This window comes from Tenrec ecaudatus, chromosome 12 (genome assembly GCF_050624435.1).
Source record: "Tenrec ecaudatus isolate mTenEca1 chromosome 12, mTenEca1.hap1, whole genome shotgun sequence".
Taxonomy (NCBI): Eukaryota; Metazoa; Chordata; class Mammalia; order Afrosoricida; family Tenrecidae; genus Tenrec; species Tenrec ecaudatus.
The window spans coordinates 11,654,529-11,669,462 of NC_134541.1; the positions used below are offsets into that span (position 1 = coordinate 11,654,529).

The 14,934-nt window shown below is 51.5% G+C and overlaps 1 protein-coding gene across 1 annotated transcript in view; it reads left to right on the forward strand.

Annotated features, from left to right (window-relative positions):
* The window catches only part of NFATC2 (nuclear factor of activated T cells 2), a 99,201-nt gene that overhangs the window by 56,817 nt on the left and 27,450 nt on the right, over window positions 1–14,934 (forward strand). The window contains exons 4-5 of the mRNA XM_075527700.1: window positions 10,299–10,501; window positions 11,402–11,574. Of these exons, the coding sequence (XP_075383815.1) occupies window positions 10,299–10,501; window positions 11,402–11,574 (376 nt within the window). The remainder of the gene's footprint in view (window positions 1–10,298; window positions 10,502–11,401; window positions 11,575–14,934) is intronic.

The following is a 14,934-nucleotide window of genomic DNA, read 5'->3' on the forward strand; positions in this document are numbered from 1 at the left end:
CAGTACTGTGCTGGACTGGGAGCCTGGTGACAAGGTGCCTGCTCACCAGGGCGGAGGTGCTAGTGGGAGGTAGAACACAATCAGATGCCCAACGCAGTGCCAGGTGGTGCTTGTGCAATGCAGCGTACGCCAGGTGGGGATGTTGTGGGCCACCATCTTGGCACAGGCAGTGCCTTATCCTTTCTGATAAGGAGACACAGAGTCGAGATTTGTTGATGGGGTAAGGCATTGCCAGCAGAGGGAGGAGAATGTCCCAAGGCCCTGGGGCGAGGGGCCGGCCTGGGATGGGGGCATCCTGGTTAGAGGACAAACTGGCTGGTGTGGAGGAGAGGGGGTAGATGGAGATCATATGGGACCCCCGGGGCCATGCGAATGAAGACTTTGTCATTTCACCTTGAGGGGAGGAGGGGTTGACCAGCTGCGACGTAGATTTTTGAGGATCATTCTAGCTAGGGGGTGGTGTGTGTGTGTGTGTGTGTGTGTGTGTGTGTGTGTTTGTGTTTTTTGGAGGCAGAAGACCGGGGAAGTTTCTACTGCCCCATCCCAGATAGGAGACAGTAGGCCTTCAGAACAGGTTATCATAAAGGAAGTGGTCGAGAGCAGGTGGATTCTGGAAGCCCAGCCACTGTGCTCGGTATTCATCCCGACATGTGTGACCCCTGCTTTTCTGGAAGGGACCTTGCCCCTGCCCTTGAAGACCACCTGATGGCACCTGCCTCTCTTCCTTTCCCAAAGCCCCCACCTCAGACTCTTGCTCTCGAGATTTCGGGGCGTGGGGCCTGGGCTCTCGCTTTTCTTGTGCTCTCTCCCTCCCCCCACCTTCCACAGCTTCTCTCCTGGGAGGACGTTATGAGACATGATGAGCTTCATAACATGGGAAGCAGAGGCCCCCACCCCTGTCTTGGGGCGAGTAGGTTGGACTGTATTTTTTAAGGTGTACCTTAAGAAAAATTGAGTTGTCGTTCCCCCGAACTTCCTGCTTCAGTCTCAACAGTGGGTGCCTCCTGGGAATCACCGCACGCCTAGTGGTGACAGTGCTGCTCGGTGCGGTCCCGCTGGCGCTGGCTCACAGTGACCCGTGAACAACAGGACGGGAGAGAAGGCTGCCCAGCCCTGCGCCAACCTCACAGCCACTGCTACATGTGAGCTCGCGGTGCAGCCACTGTCAGTCCACTGTGCGCACTTGAAGACGGTTATGTTTCATGTTCTTTTGCATAGAGGTACTATGTGCATACGGTTCAAAATTCGAAAGCCGCAGGAGTGTGTTCACCTCATCTACCCTGAGACTAGGAGAACTGGATGGTGCCCAGCCACCCACTCCCACAGTCCTGGTCAGGAAGGCACTCGGTGGGCTCTGAAATCGTAGAAGCAAAATATGGAGCCAAACTCTGTTCTTAACATGTCCAGACTTACAGGACCCAGTGGGCTCACGGAGACTTTTTCCCTGAGATCCTTTTTAATTCTCGAACCCCAAACTATCCCACGAGGTCAGTGTTTAGCTAAATAGCAGCCTGGCTGAAAAACAAAACAGTATCACCCATGAGTGCTATTGCACTCCTTTAAAAAAAACAAAAAATCTTCTCAGGCTGGACAGTCAACATTCACTCAACAGAAAGGCGAGGAGGCAGGGAGACTGGACCAGAATCTCAGTCATGATAAAGGTGCCAGGCGTAAACCATGCCACCAAATACACAGTGTAGAACATTGTTCAATAGGAACCGAAGTCGGCGTGTAAGCTTTCACCAAAAAGACAGTAACATATTTTAATTAAAAGAGTGTCCGGGGTGAGGTCTCGTTCTCCCACTTCTTTCCCTACTCCCCTGCCCAAAGGTAACCGCTTCCACAGGCTGTGGTGTTGGTCCAAGGAGCCCTGGTGGCACAGCGGTTCACACGGTGAGCTGCTAACTGCAAGGTCTGTGGGTCACACCAACTAGCCCGGCCCAGGGAGAAAGGTGAGGCGTCATGTTAGAAACCCAAAGGAGCAGGTCTGCTCTGGCCTCGGGGTGTCTATGGATCATAATCGACTTGATATCAGTGAGTTTGGTGTGATTTTGTGTGAATATGTGTGTGTCCAGATAGCCTCATTACATATGCGAGCATCCACACCAACGCGCAAGCATCCCCCCACTTTGCAGAAGCAGTTTGTTTGCGCGCACTGTTGGGGGTACGCCTTGGAGATGGTTCCTTATCAGTCTGTAAAGTTTTCTTAGGGGACCCCAGAGGGCTACCCACCCTGTGCACTGGACTTCAGAGGTGGCCCTGCTGATCCTGAGCAAAGTTGTTCTTGCTGACAGCCTCGTTGTGTTTCATAATATACCCTTAACAGCCTCACCCACTGTCTCTGCAGTTTCTGATCTTTTGCTATTTTAATGCACGCTGCCCTGAGTAACCCGTGGTGTGGTGGCAGAGTGCTTGTAGCTGTGATGCTACATACCAGCAGGGTCGCCTGTGGGGTCGGGTTTCAGGGGGTGCTTCCAGACTAAGATGAGGAAGAAAGGGCTGGCCATAGACCCCTGACAACCAGCCCGTGGCAATTCTGTGATTGCATCAGGATTTTGTCAGAAAGGTGGGTGTGAGGGGTGAGGAGGAAATGGTAGTGGCTTAGGGTTGAAGTGATGGAGGAGAACTGGAAGGTCGGATGTGTGAGGCCACCCTGAGAGGCACCTTGGAGGAAAGGCCGAATGATCACTTTCCAGAGCATTGGCTGTTGAGAACTGTGTGGATCAGGGTTCTACTCTGATCCAGCTAAGGCAGGCAGACTCGAGTCCACGGCGACTGCTTTCTTTGGGGAAGTATAATCAACAGGAAGTGGAGATGGGTCTGAGACGCGGGGGAGGTTGAGAGAAGTGGCAAGAATTAGAATCGTCACTCAAGGCATGGACACACGCTCTGTCGATGGATGTGTTCTGCTGCTATGGTTGGCTCAGATTAGAGGAAAAATTGTGGTGGTACTTTCAGGGTGGTGTGCACATGTGTGCGTGCACATGCCTGTGTGTGTGTGCACGGACATGTATAAGGGGTGGGCGTGGTTGGTACTGGTAGTTGTGTTCTGCTCTTACACCCCCAGAATAAATTCAGGATTGGGGCTAAGAAAGCCTGCTCCCCACATGCTGCATGGCCATTGGAAACTGCAGCACGGTACCCCGTGCCCCCCCCCCCCACCTCAGGCTCTCCCTGGCCTTCAGAGTGAAGTGAGTGAGGATGATACCAATGTCCTAATAGCTCCAATCCAACAAAAACGCTCTTTAACATGGCTAATGTTTGATTTTCGCCAAATTCGAAACAGCTTCCTTGGCCGGTTGCCATCTTGAGAATCAGTCCCACATTTCGGACTTGGTGGCAGCGGCCTCCGCCTGTGAGTATTTAAAAAGATCTGAGCATTGTTGATCGACCGATTGCTCTAAAGGAAGTATCACTTACCAGGGTCCACGTGGCACAGCCTCCCAGTAGGAGAGCTCTGGGAGCGAGCAGTTAGGGGTTAATTGAATCTGTGCTGTGGGGCTGGGGCACAGAGTCCTGGTGGCGCAGTGGTTAAGTGCTCAGCAGCAAATCAATAGGTGGTCCATTGGATCGAAAATTGCCCCCCCCCCCCGCCTCCCCAGCAGCTGGTTTTAAGCATGAGAGACCCAGCAAGCTGCGTCTACAAAGGTAGCAGGCTAGGGACGTGCTGGGGCCTTGTGCTCTCAAGAGCCACAGCTTGGCGCACAGGGGCACATGTGGTCGTTAGGTGTGGCCAAGTTGGTTCCGACCCATCGCTGGCCCTATGTACAGCAGAACCCCACCCAGCCCAGTCCTGTGCTGCCCTCACACTTGTTCTTACGTGTTGCAGCCACTGTGTCAGTCCATCTTGTTCAGCGTCTTCCTCTGTCTTGCTGCCCCTCCACCTTGCCAAGCATGCTGTCCTTCCCCAGGAACCGGGCACTCTTGATAACATGCCCAGAGTGCATGAGACGAAGTCTCACTCTCTTTGCTTTTAAGGAACGATTTGGCTGAAAGATGAGGCTCTTTGCACCCGTAAAGCTCTCCAGACTGATAGCCCGGACAGGGTGGCTGTGCTGAGTCTATTCAATGGCAAGTATTCAGTGCCTCCAACAAAGGGCTGCGAGGCCAGATGGGAAACCCTTGCTGTTGAGGGACATTTTCTCTCTCCTCCCTATTTTCCTGTCTTATCTGGCTTTTCTATTATCAATGAACCTCTGGAAAGGGGGCAAATCAGGAATCCACCAATGGCCATGCCCTTTCACAATCTTTGCAGCAAGAAAGAGAAATTGCTGCTGGGAGTAGGGGTGGGGCTGGTGGGCCTGATTTGAGTTCTCACCTTCTTGGGGATTTCCTCTGAGCGGGGCTGGTGGGCGGGACTGAGTCCCAGGGGGGTTTGCCTTCTCGGGGCTGAAATCTGCATGGGTCTCTGGCCGATCACCAGGCCTTTCTCCCTTGGAGTTCCTGGGTGGGTTTTACACCACCCTCTCCGTAACCATGGTGCTGCCAGCGATCCTGGCAGGGAGTGAGGGATGTGTACATTACACAGCGACGGGAGGACTTCCAACTTCGGGTCTGACTTTTCAAGTAGCTGAACTGGCAGGCAGAGGGAGTGGATGACTTGCAAACTGCCCCCCCCCACCCCCGTGCCAAGCCTGCAGTTAGCTTGGGGGGGGGGGTGTCCCTTTGGTGAAGAAGCTCTGTACATGGTAGTCACGTGACAGGGCAGCATTGGACCCCCCCCCCCCCCCAACCTCTCAGAGGCTCGGGTCTGAGCCTTCAGCAGACACCCCTCGTCCTGCACCCTTTCTGCCTGCCGGAAGAGCAGAGCAGAAAACAGTTTGCTCTTAGCGTAGCTGCAGGAGGTGGGGTCTCCCTGGCTCTGGAGCCCAGTGGCCTAGAACTTTCCCCTTGCACAGGTGCCAGCTCAGGCTTCTGAGGAGCCCTTCCCTTTGGGGAGAGGCTTGGTAAAGCCCCACGAGACCCAGGTCTCCGTAAATCAGAGGCAACAGGGTTAGAAGCCTTGGAGGCAGATCCCTGTGTTACAAGACCCTGCGTTCCATCTTCTAAGACCCCAACGACTCCAGCTAGGAGCTCTTCCTGTCTCTCCTCTGCACAGCTGGCAGGGCTCCCACCTTCCGAGGGGGCTGGCTGGGCTACCAGAGCTCTGGAGAACTCTACCGCCGTCTGGAATAGGACGGGAGCCCCCTAGTGGTACAGTGTTCAAGCGCGTCTGGCTGGTAACAAGGTCAGCAGTTCAAAACCACCAGTTGCTCCTTGGGAGACAGATGAGGTTTTCTACTCCCATGAAGTGTTAAGTCTTGGGAACCCCCCAGGGGCAGTGATACTCTGCCTGGTAGAATCCCTCTGAGTTGGAATGGACTCGGTGGTGAGTTTTTGAGTCCTGGAATAGAAAGGGGGGGACCCCCTGGTGGGACAGTGGCTAAGCGCCCTTCAGGAGTCGCCCTTCAGACCTGGAGATCTGTTCTTAGGATGAGACCAGGAAATCCATCCTGTTGGGGATGTTGGGGGAAGATCTCCTCTGTCTTGTAGGGTCCCAACTAAGGGCACCCAGGAACAACAACTGGGGGAGGGGGCAGTGGAGGGAAAGGGTGCCTTTTGAGCAAAATGGCGCTGCTTCCTTCACTGGTCTGCTTCCGGTGGGGCTGAGCAGCCCGCCACTCAGAGGGCTGGAGCTGGTGCTCCGGTTTTCCCCAGCTCAGCGATGGTTTGGGTGGTTTTTCACGTTGGTCTCTCACCGAGCTTGGCCCTGGCTCTCAGTTCTGTAATAGCACCTCCGTTTCTGATCTGTGTCAGCCTCTCATGACGTGGAAGGCTCGCTCTCCTTTGATGGGCACCTGCAGCCCCACAATGGCTGCCTTCGAAAGATGCCCTGGGAGCGGGGCTGGGTGCTGTTCCTCTTTTGCATGAGAGAATGGAAACTCAGAAGCGGGGAGGAGGTTCCCCAAAGTCACACCGCTATCAAGAAACCGAGCGAGGGTTGACGGTCGGCTATTATCTGACCCAAAGAACAATGTATCTTGTGCCCCTCTCTGGTGTTACCTTGTCGAGGGCTCTCTCTCATGCATGCGAGGCGGGGTCCCTCTGTTCCCATAGAGCAGTTAGTCTTGTTCAGTGGGCTGCTTTTGACTTGGGGGCTCGTTCTTAGCTTTCTTAAAGAATTGGGGTCATCATTCAAGATGCAACATGACTTGCTTATTTGTAGTGTTTCTCTCTCTTCCTCCCTCCCCCTTTCAGCAGGAAGGACATCCTAGCTCATGTAAATTACCTTTGTTCCTATTTCCTTTGAGGGCCTGTTGCGTGCTTTCTAACCCAGAGTTGCAGGCCAGCAGCTATGGATCCAGTAGATTCAGGGCACGGCCAGCATGATGGTCCAGAGCATCCTTGTACTGGTGATGCTGACGTGGCCGGGCTGCCTGGCCTTAGGCAGCGTCTGGGGGCTGCAGTCCTAGCAGGCCCAGCCTGTGGAGAGTTGCGATGCTGTGAGCCAGTGTCCGCTGGCTGTTGCTTTGCTGGCCAATGCAGCGCTTCACTCATGTCCCACGGAAGTGTATGACGGCACTGAGCAACCTCAGCAAGACTCCTGCTGCTGCGGGCCGTATAGTCAAGTGAGGTGGGATGAGAGGGATGAAGCAGGTAGACAACTAAGAAGCCAAAAGTTCTCATGGTAAAGAGGTAAAGATTCCAGTGCCGTTTGTAAAGGAGCCCTGGCATCACTGTGGGATAAGCATTGGGTTGCTAACTACAAGGTTGGCAGTTCAAAGCTACCAGCCGCACCATAAGAGGAAAATGAGACTGGGTGCCCTCGAAAAGATTTACAATCTCAGAAAAGTCACGGAGCAGCTGCACGCCATCCCACAGGGTCCCCATGCCGACTCCGTGGCAGGGTGCTTGCTCTTGTGCTCATGACTTGTTCAGCACTCGACTCTCCAGAAATAGAAGCTGTCATTTGTGATATCTGCCATTTTTCTGTGGTGTAAATACTCGGTGCCCAATTTCAAGGTACCAAAGAGGCCCACTGACTCTTTAAACTGTTCTACATCTGTCACTCACAAGTCCGTATGCGCTGACTGGCATGCCCCTCGGTGCAGGCAGACAGGGTGAGTCGAGCGAGATAAAAAGTGCTGACTACCCGGTGCAGAGAGCCAGTGAAAGGGCATTTCAGAATCCAGAAGAGCTTGTGCAAAGGCCCTGAGGTCAGAAAGCGGTGTGTTCAGGAGACAGAATCTCATGGAGTGGGAGGAAGTGAAGGCAGAGGCCAAATTGTGGCAAACTTCCTAGATCACAGCTCCCAGTTTGGGTTTTATTCTGAGGCTACGGGAAGCCATCCCTGGCCTTTAAACAGCGGGGGTGCCTGGATCTGATTTCTTCTTAGGAGAGATCACAGGGCTGCTCTGCGCATGACCGGCCAGAGGCAGTTAGGACGCAGAGGTGACCCCAAGAGAGGGTGCTTGCCTGAGGCAAGATGCCAGCAGTAGGATGGGGAGAAGTGGCTGGACTCGGATAGAACCCCAAGGAAGGACAGAGACGGTGTGTCATCTTCAGGTGTTCTTGGCTCGTCACTGTGAGCACACCCAGTCTGCAGCGTCTGCTTTTCTCACCTCGGAAGGAGGAAGTGGCCTCTGACCAGCAAGCTTGCTCTCTCTGCTATCTTCTCAATAGTGTTTACCATCTTCTGATAAATCCTGGAGATGGGGGTGATGAAATATGTTTATCTTGGGTCCCAGTGCAAAGCAGACACACAAAAAAACCGCTCTGGTCACTCTCCCTTTTGCCATCTGTCACCAAGCCACAGGGTCCTGCTCTTCAGTTTGCATGGGGTAGAAGGACAGGCTGCTGACTTTGATTTCCATCTCAGTGCTGGGCCACCTCGTGGGGTGACATGAATGCAGATAATGTGTGTCAGAGTGGTGGATTAGGACGAGAGCTGTCACATGGTGCTGCCTCTCGGAATAGCGTTGAGAGTGGGGAATACACGGACTTCTCCATCTCCGCAGATTGGCATTGCCCAATGAGGCTTTTTGCACTGATGGAAATCTGTATTCCTGCTGGTCATTACGGTAGCCATTAGGTACGTGTTCCGGCGGAGAACTTGAAATGTGGCCAGTGCAGCGAAGGCAATGGACTTTTAATCTGATTTCATTTAAGTTGCAAGTCATGTGTGGTTGCCATACCGGATAACACAATTCCAGACGCTACATGTAAGTCCATTGTCGTAGAGCCTGCTTTTGCCTTTTGTTGTTGCGGTTGATTGGAGAACCTACTGATGTTTTGTAGAACTTCGAGGAAGGCAGGATCGAAGTTAGCTGACGCTCGCCACAGCACCCTTCAGCTGGCAGAGAAATGAACTGAAGCGCCGAGGATTTGCCTAGTGGTTTTCAGGTGGGGGGTGGGGACCCGTCTCCAGGCACACTCAGCTCAGTGTACTTTTTCCTCTTGTTCACATTGGCTGAACCAACTTTAAACTTCACAAGTTTTCCAGAAGTATAGTCGTTCTATCAAGTATTGTGATGTGAATAAAGTTGAAGTCCCCTTTGGTTGTCCTCTTACTGTTGAGATGCTCCTCCCCCCCCCCCCCCCCCCCCCCGGCGATGCTGGTGTGGTCTCCTTGGAGGGCATCCTTCCACACCTCTTTCTGGTGCACTGACATATGTATGAATGGATGGACAGAAAGTATTCGGCCTTTGTCTAAGTTGTATAATACTGCACATATTTTTTTCTCTTCAAACAACTCATGGTAGGTGTTTTGGGTCAATTCAGAGACCTTTATCTTACACTTAGAGATGCTTCATAGTATTTCACAACCTAGGGCTTACCCTTTTAGTCATAAGCGGATGGATGCAACTTTGTTTGTTTCCGTAAACATTGTCCCATGTGTTTTCTGTCTACCCTGTGTTTCCCTAGCGTCCACAGCGAGGGTGGCTGGTGGCGACTGCTTATGAGTTCGGCTGCTAACTGCAAGGTCAGCAGTTTGAAACAATCAGCCGCTCTGGGATAGAAAGATGGGGGCTTTTTTACTATAAAAAGGGACAGTCTGGAGAGCCCACGAGGGTTGTCCTACCCGATCCGATAGTGTCACTATGAGTTGACGTCAACTCCATGGTAGTGAGTTTTTAGGAGCATGTGTGCATTTGAAATTTTCAGTTACTACCACTCCAGCGTGCTTCAAATTACTCATACCAGCCTACATGCACAAGGGGACTTCAAAAAAGTCTTGGGGGAAAAAAATCCATACTTTCCCCAAACTTTTTGAAGCCCTCTCATATCTCTATCTACTATATGAGAGTGCCTGTGTGACTATTGCCTCCAGGATACTTTGATATTATCAGATATTATTTTATGGCTGTTTATTTTGCAATTTTCTGATTACAAGTCAAACTAAACATGTGTTCTATTGATGTTTTTCTGTGAATTGCCTGTTTAAATGTCTTAATTTCTGCTGCTAATGGCTGATCTTATTAAGTCACTCAATGAATATGTGCTGGAATACTTTGTGTAAGAGCTAAGCACTATCCTGGGTTCTAGGGATTTTGTGGCAATTTAAATAGATAATGTTTTCCTGCCTGCAAGAGGAAAGAGGGTGATATTCTTGTTGTGGGAGAAAGAAAAAGCTTGTGGAAAAATGGAACTAAGAGACAATGGAATTTGTCCACTCACTTTTTAGAAGCCGCCCCCCCCCCATCTAGATGGTGATAAAAAGCAGGAAAATCATAAGGCGTGTCTGTGGGCATGGGATTTGATTGTAAATAGTTAAGTCTGGGGACCTTGTGTTTCATGTACTCTTCCGTAGACATTCTCTGACCTCCTCCTTTATGTTGCATGCTGTCTGTTATCTTGCTAGTTGCTGTCTTGAATTTCCTTTCAGCGTAGGTTCTGGTACTCTTGCTTTGGTCTTTTCTTTTTTTAATGACAGACTCAGAGCTTGTTCTGTGGAATATTGTTATGCGCATAAGGGAAGTTCTTTCCTCTGTTCTTCAGGGTTAATTATTGTCAAGTACTTGGTGGCCTTTTCATCCCATCATCTACTCCACAACCTCTACTGGCTGCTTCTCCGTACATGTCATTTTTTTTTGTCATGGCTACTTAAACATTCCATCCCAGAGGGAATCTTATTCATTATTCAGGCAGGTCCCTATGGATGGGCATCAAGACTGATTCTAAGCTGTTGTATACGCTTCTAGAAGGTTCATCAATCACATGCGTTTTTGGATATCTGTGAGCTGCTCTGATCTCATGTGTGTGTTGGATGGGAGCCCCTACCTGCTGCACACGCTGTAATTGTGTGCTTTCTCCTTTAGCTCCATGGCTACATGGAAAACAAGCCCCTGGGACTCCAGATCTTCATTGGGACGGCTGATGAACGAATCCTCAAGCCCCACGCCTTCTATCAAGTGCACCGAATCACGGGGAAGACTGTCACCACCACTAGCTATGAGAAGATTGTGGGCAACACCAAAGTCCTGGAGATTCCTCTGGAGCCAAAAAACAACATGAGGGCCACGTAAGGACAGGGGCCGAAGTGGGTGGGTCTTGTGGGGGAACTGAGTAAGGGACAAGAGAGGTGTCTGAGAGGGAGGACAGGGGCGAGTTGATGGAGGAAGCATCTTACCAATTGTTACCATTTTTCTTTTGGGGATTAGCTCTGCCATTCCCTTTCTAGACTAGAACTATCTGACTCATAACCTGTGGGCCATATAGTGCCCACCTATACTTTCCATATCTAGGGTTTGGTGGGGAACTCCTATCCCACTTTTAATGAGTGCTGCCATCTGGTGGGGGCCTCTAAAACTTCATGAACCTGAAGAAACGCCCCAACCTGTCAACCCCAACACTAGCGACCTTTTGGGGTACATGTGTCCCATTAAGTGTAAAAAAAAATCCCTTATTACAGCAAAACATTAAAAAAAATTTCATTCCAAATGCTGTCCATTATTGGAAACATGGTTTCAGCAACAAAAATTCAATGCAGAAGGTAATCACTCATGAAAGACAAGAGTTAGCTGTGAGCATCCTGCTCCTTCACTTTTCAATACTTCAGCGTGCATTTCTGAACAAGGAAGCTCCCACAGAACCACAGGACGGTTAACAAACTTGTGATCGTTCTTGCGGATAGGATCCTCTTATCTGTCCGCCAGCCCACGTTCCGATGCTTGCCAGAGGCCTTTTTGCGTTTGTGAGATACCGGCCGGGCCGGGCAGACTAGTTGGCATGAAAACGCTCCCAAGAGATGAGATTTCCTGTAGGGGGATCTCATGAATATCTGTGGGTGCCCCCTCTTCACCCCCGGAGGTAGTTCCTGGCTGGGCTGCTGGTGGCGGAGGGTGGCTGCAGCAGGCCCGTGGCCACGGGAGGAAGGCGGCTTGGTGGCGTGGGACTGACGGGGCCCTCGGCCTCCCGGCAGCATCGACTGCGCGGGGATCCTGAAGCTGCGCAACGCCGACATCGAGCTGCGGAAAGGCGAGACGGACATCGGGAGGAAGAACACGCGCGTGCGCCTCGTGTTCCGCGTGCACATCCCGGAGGCCAGCGGCCGCATCGTCTCCCTGCAGAGCGCCTCCAACCCCATCGAGTGCTGTAAGTCGGGCTCCGGGGGGCGGGGCCGCTCCCCGCGTGACCTTCGACCCCCAGGCAGTGCACACTGGGTAATGGCCGAGTGGAGTCCCCAGGCGCCCGGGGAGCTAGTCTCGCGGCTTCTGTTTCCTCACAGGAAACGAGAAGATAAATGCAGCCGAGGAGGCGCCGAGACTATGTGTGGCGGGTCCCATGCGTGTACATGGCGCTCGGCCCTTACCAAGGGGAGACGCACGCAGCACTTGGCGTGAGCACGTTGTACGTGGTCACGCTGGGTTCCGCCCCTCCCCCTTCGACGTGCCTCCGGCCGTCCTAGAGGAGTGCGCGTGCGCGCCGCGTCGACCCTGGCGTGCAGCGGAGTGTCGTCCATATTGTGGGAGGAGGGAGGGGAATGAGGAAGCTGTCCACCCGAGGTGCCTCCCGCGACCTTCCCCCTCTGCCCCATCAGTGGGTCTGATGCGAACCTGAGGCGCCTCATCCCACATTGCTCCTCCTCCACAAGACCGCTCCCCACTCCCCCCACCCCCCACCGTTGATCTGATGGGAATCCGAACCTCCAATTGATCGTGAGTCACCTCACGTGGACCCTCCCTCCCCCTCCCCCTCATCCCCTCCCCCAATCCCAGTACATCCGTGGGAACTTGAGGATCCTTGCTCCTCACCCCAGACCCTGCCTCCTCTGCCTCCAACCTCGCTGGCTCGCGGGTGATTACTGGGACTCAGCTCTCTGGTCTCTCCCACTGGCCAGCCCCGGGATCCACAAATGAGCTAGGCATGTTCCCGTCGGCAGCGGGTAAGCGCACGCAGACAGACGGTCAAGAGGCAGACGCTTGTCAGAGTCCAGAGTGACCGTTGGCAGCCTTTGCCACGGGCCTGGCCCTCGGGAAGACGCTAAGTGGAACTCGGCCTTCCGGTCCTGGGACCAGGTTTCAAAAGAAGGAGCCACTTCGAACGCAGTCACGGGGGCTTTTCAGGACAAGTGTATTGTTGGTGTGAGCTCAGTTGAAAGGTTTGTAAGTTAGAACAGCACAAAGAAGAAATAAGTGAACAATGGGCGCCAGAAACAAAAAAAATTACCATTTTTCCTTTCTTGGGGTTCCCCCCCTCAGAATATTTTGTTTTATGTTGGTGCAGTTGTGTTTGAAAGTAAATGCTGTTGCAGGGTGCTCCCTCTCTACCGGACGTGGGGTCACAGAGGAGGGCCACAAACATCCATGCCCACAGGCCTGGGAAGGAGTGCTGTGGGTGGATTGGGTGGTAGACAGTAGGGAGTGCTGGAGACTGGGGACCAGGATTGTGCATTCCCAGTTTCCACAGCGGGGCACAGACCCAGTGTGGCTAAATCTGGGTTTTAAAAGATTACCTACAAATCGGATTCTTAAAAAATACAACAAATTTTTAACAAAATGAGCTAACTGGGGGCTAGACAAGTGGCTTCAAGGAACATTGTTAGCGCCACGCTCAAAAACACTGGATTGCTAAGCAAACCCACCAGCTGCTCGTGGGTGAAAGATGGGTCTGTCCGCTTGTGTAAAGATTTACAGCCTTGGAAACCCTGCAGGCATCTGTCGCATAGGGTTCTTAGTGCATCAGAACAGACTTGATGGCAGTGGGTTTGGTTTGATTTCATATTTATGTGACACTGATGAGGCACAGAGGGAAGGTTTTTAGTGCAGAAAGAGTTGAGGATGCCAGGCCCCCAGCATTAGAAGCCAGTACTCTCTGGACCTTTCTTTGGGAGAATAACCAGACTCGCTCAGAGCTGGTCATTGGACATAGATACAGGGGTGCTCTGTCTTCTTGTGGGTTTCAGGTCAAGGTGTTGAATCTCATGATGCCTTTGTACTATCCACTGTTAGCAGGGAGGGAGGGAGAGGGAGAAACCCAGCTACAGATAACACAGGGAAATAAAGATTGAAAAACATCCCTGCCAAAACATTGAAATTCCCTTCCTCCAACTACCTAGCAGACACCAACCTGTATTCTCCTGTGCACAAAAGGGTGCCACCCCTGTTTGTGGCGCTGAACATCTCAAGATATTTTTGGAGGGAAACCCAGGCTTGTCTTCAGGGCTTTGGGGGATTTTCAGCCGATAAGGCCTCCCTTTCCTGGCAAATTACTCTCTCGGATGAGGTTGCGGTTTGTAGCAAGGTGGGGAACGGGAGGCCCACGTTTCACTTCACCTTTATCTTCTGTCAATCTGAAACTCCGAGGACCATCACTGAGACACATGTACCTCCAGCAAGATCTTCCAGGTGTTTTCAAGTTGTTTGAACCTTGAAACTGTGGGTGTTCTTTCTCCCCCTTTTCAAAAAGCATTTGATTCAACTGCCTGTTTTGTCAGATAAGGAACCAGAAACTTTCTTAGTAAAGTGATTCACGCAGGTTTACTCAGTCGGTAGCTGACTTAGAGTCTCCAACTTTCTAGTTCTGGGAAATACCTTCTCTTTTTGCTTTCTTACACCACCATGTTTAGCCACCAACACGTGTCTCCGCACTTCCTCACCCAGAATCTTTTGCCATTTTAGTTCCAGCTTCATTTCGAATTTTCTAGACTGGAACCTAATTGCTCTGTCAATATTCATTGAGTAATTTACTTCCTGTATAATCCTTGGGGGGAAGATAGTCAAGAAATACCTATTGACTGATTGTCAACCAGACAACTTTAGAGTGTTGAAAAGCAGGGAGGTGACTGAGGACTAAGGTGCACCTGACCCAAGTCATGGGATTTTCAGTTGCCGCATATGCATGTGAAAGTTGGACCTTAAAAAGAAGGACCGAAGAAGAAACACTGTCTGTGGATTACGGTGCCAGTGAGGAATATTGAAAGCACCGTGGCGTGCCAAAGAGCAAACAAGCCTCGCTCGGAGGGAGTACAGCGTGAATGCGCCTTCCAGGCGAGGATGTGAGACTTGGTCTTACGTGCTTTGAGCGTGTTGTCCAGAGAGAGGAGACCCTGGTGAAGGGGATCCTGCTTGGTGAGGTAGAGGGGCATCAAGGACGAGGAAGGCTCTCAGCAGGATGATGTGACTCCAGCACCTCACACCCACAGTTGGCAACACAAGCTTCTGACACAGTGTAAACACAGTCAATATGAATGGACGTAGGTATATTCCTAGACTATTCAATAAATATTTATTGACTAATTGGCAATGTTTAATGGTACACGCACAGTAAATAGTCACTAATTGGCCTATGTACACTATGGGGAGATAGCTAATAAATATTTATTGACTAGTTGTCAACAAATACTAATTGACAGTACATGTACAATAAATATTATTGACTCATTGACCCATGCATACCCCTTTTGAGATATTCAGTAAGTGTTTATTGACTATAAATATAAACTTTTTTACAGTA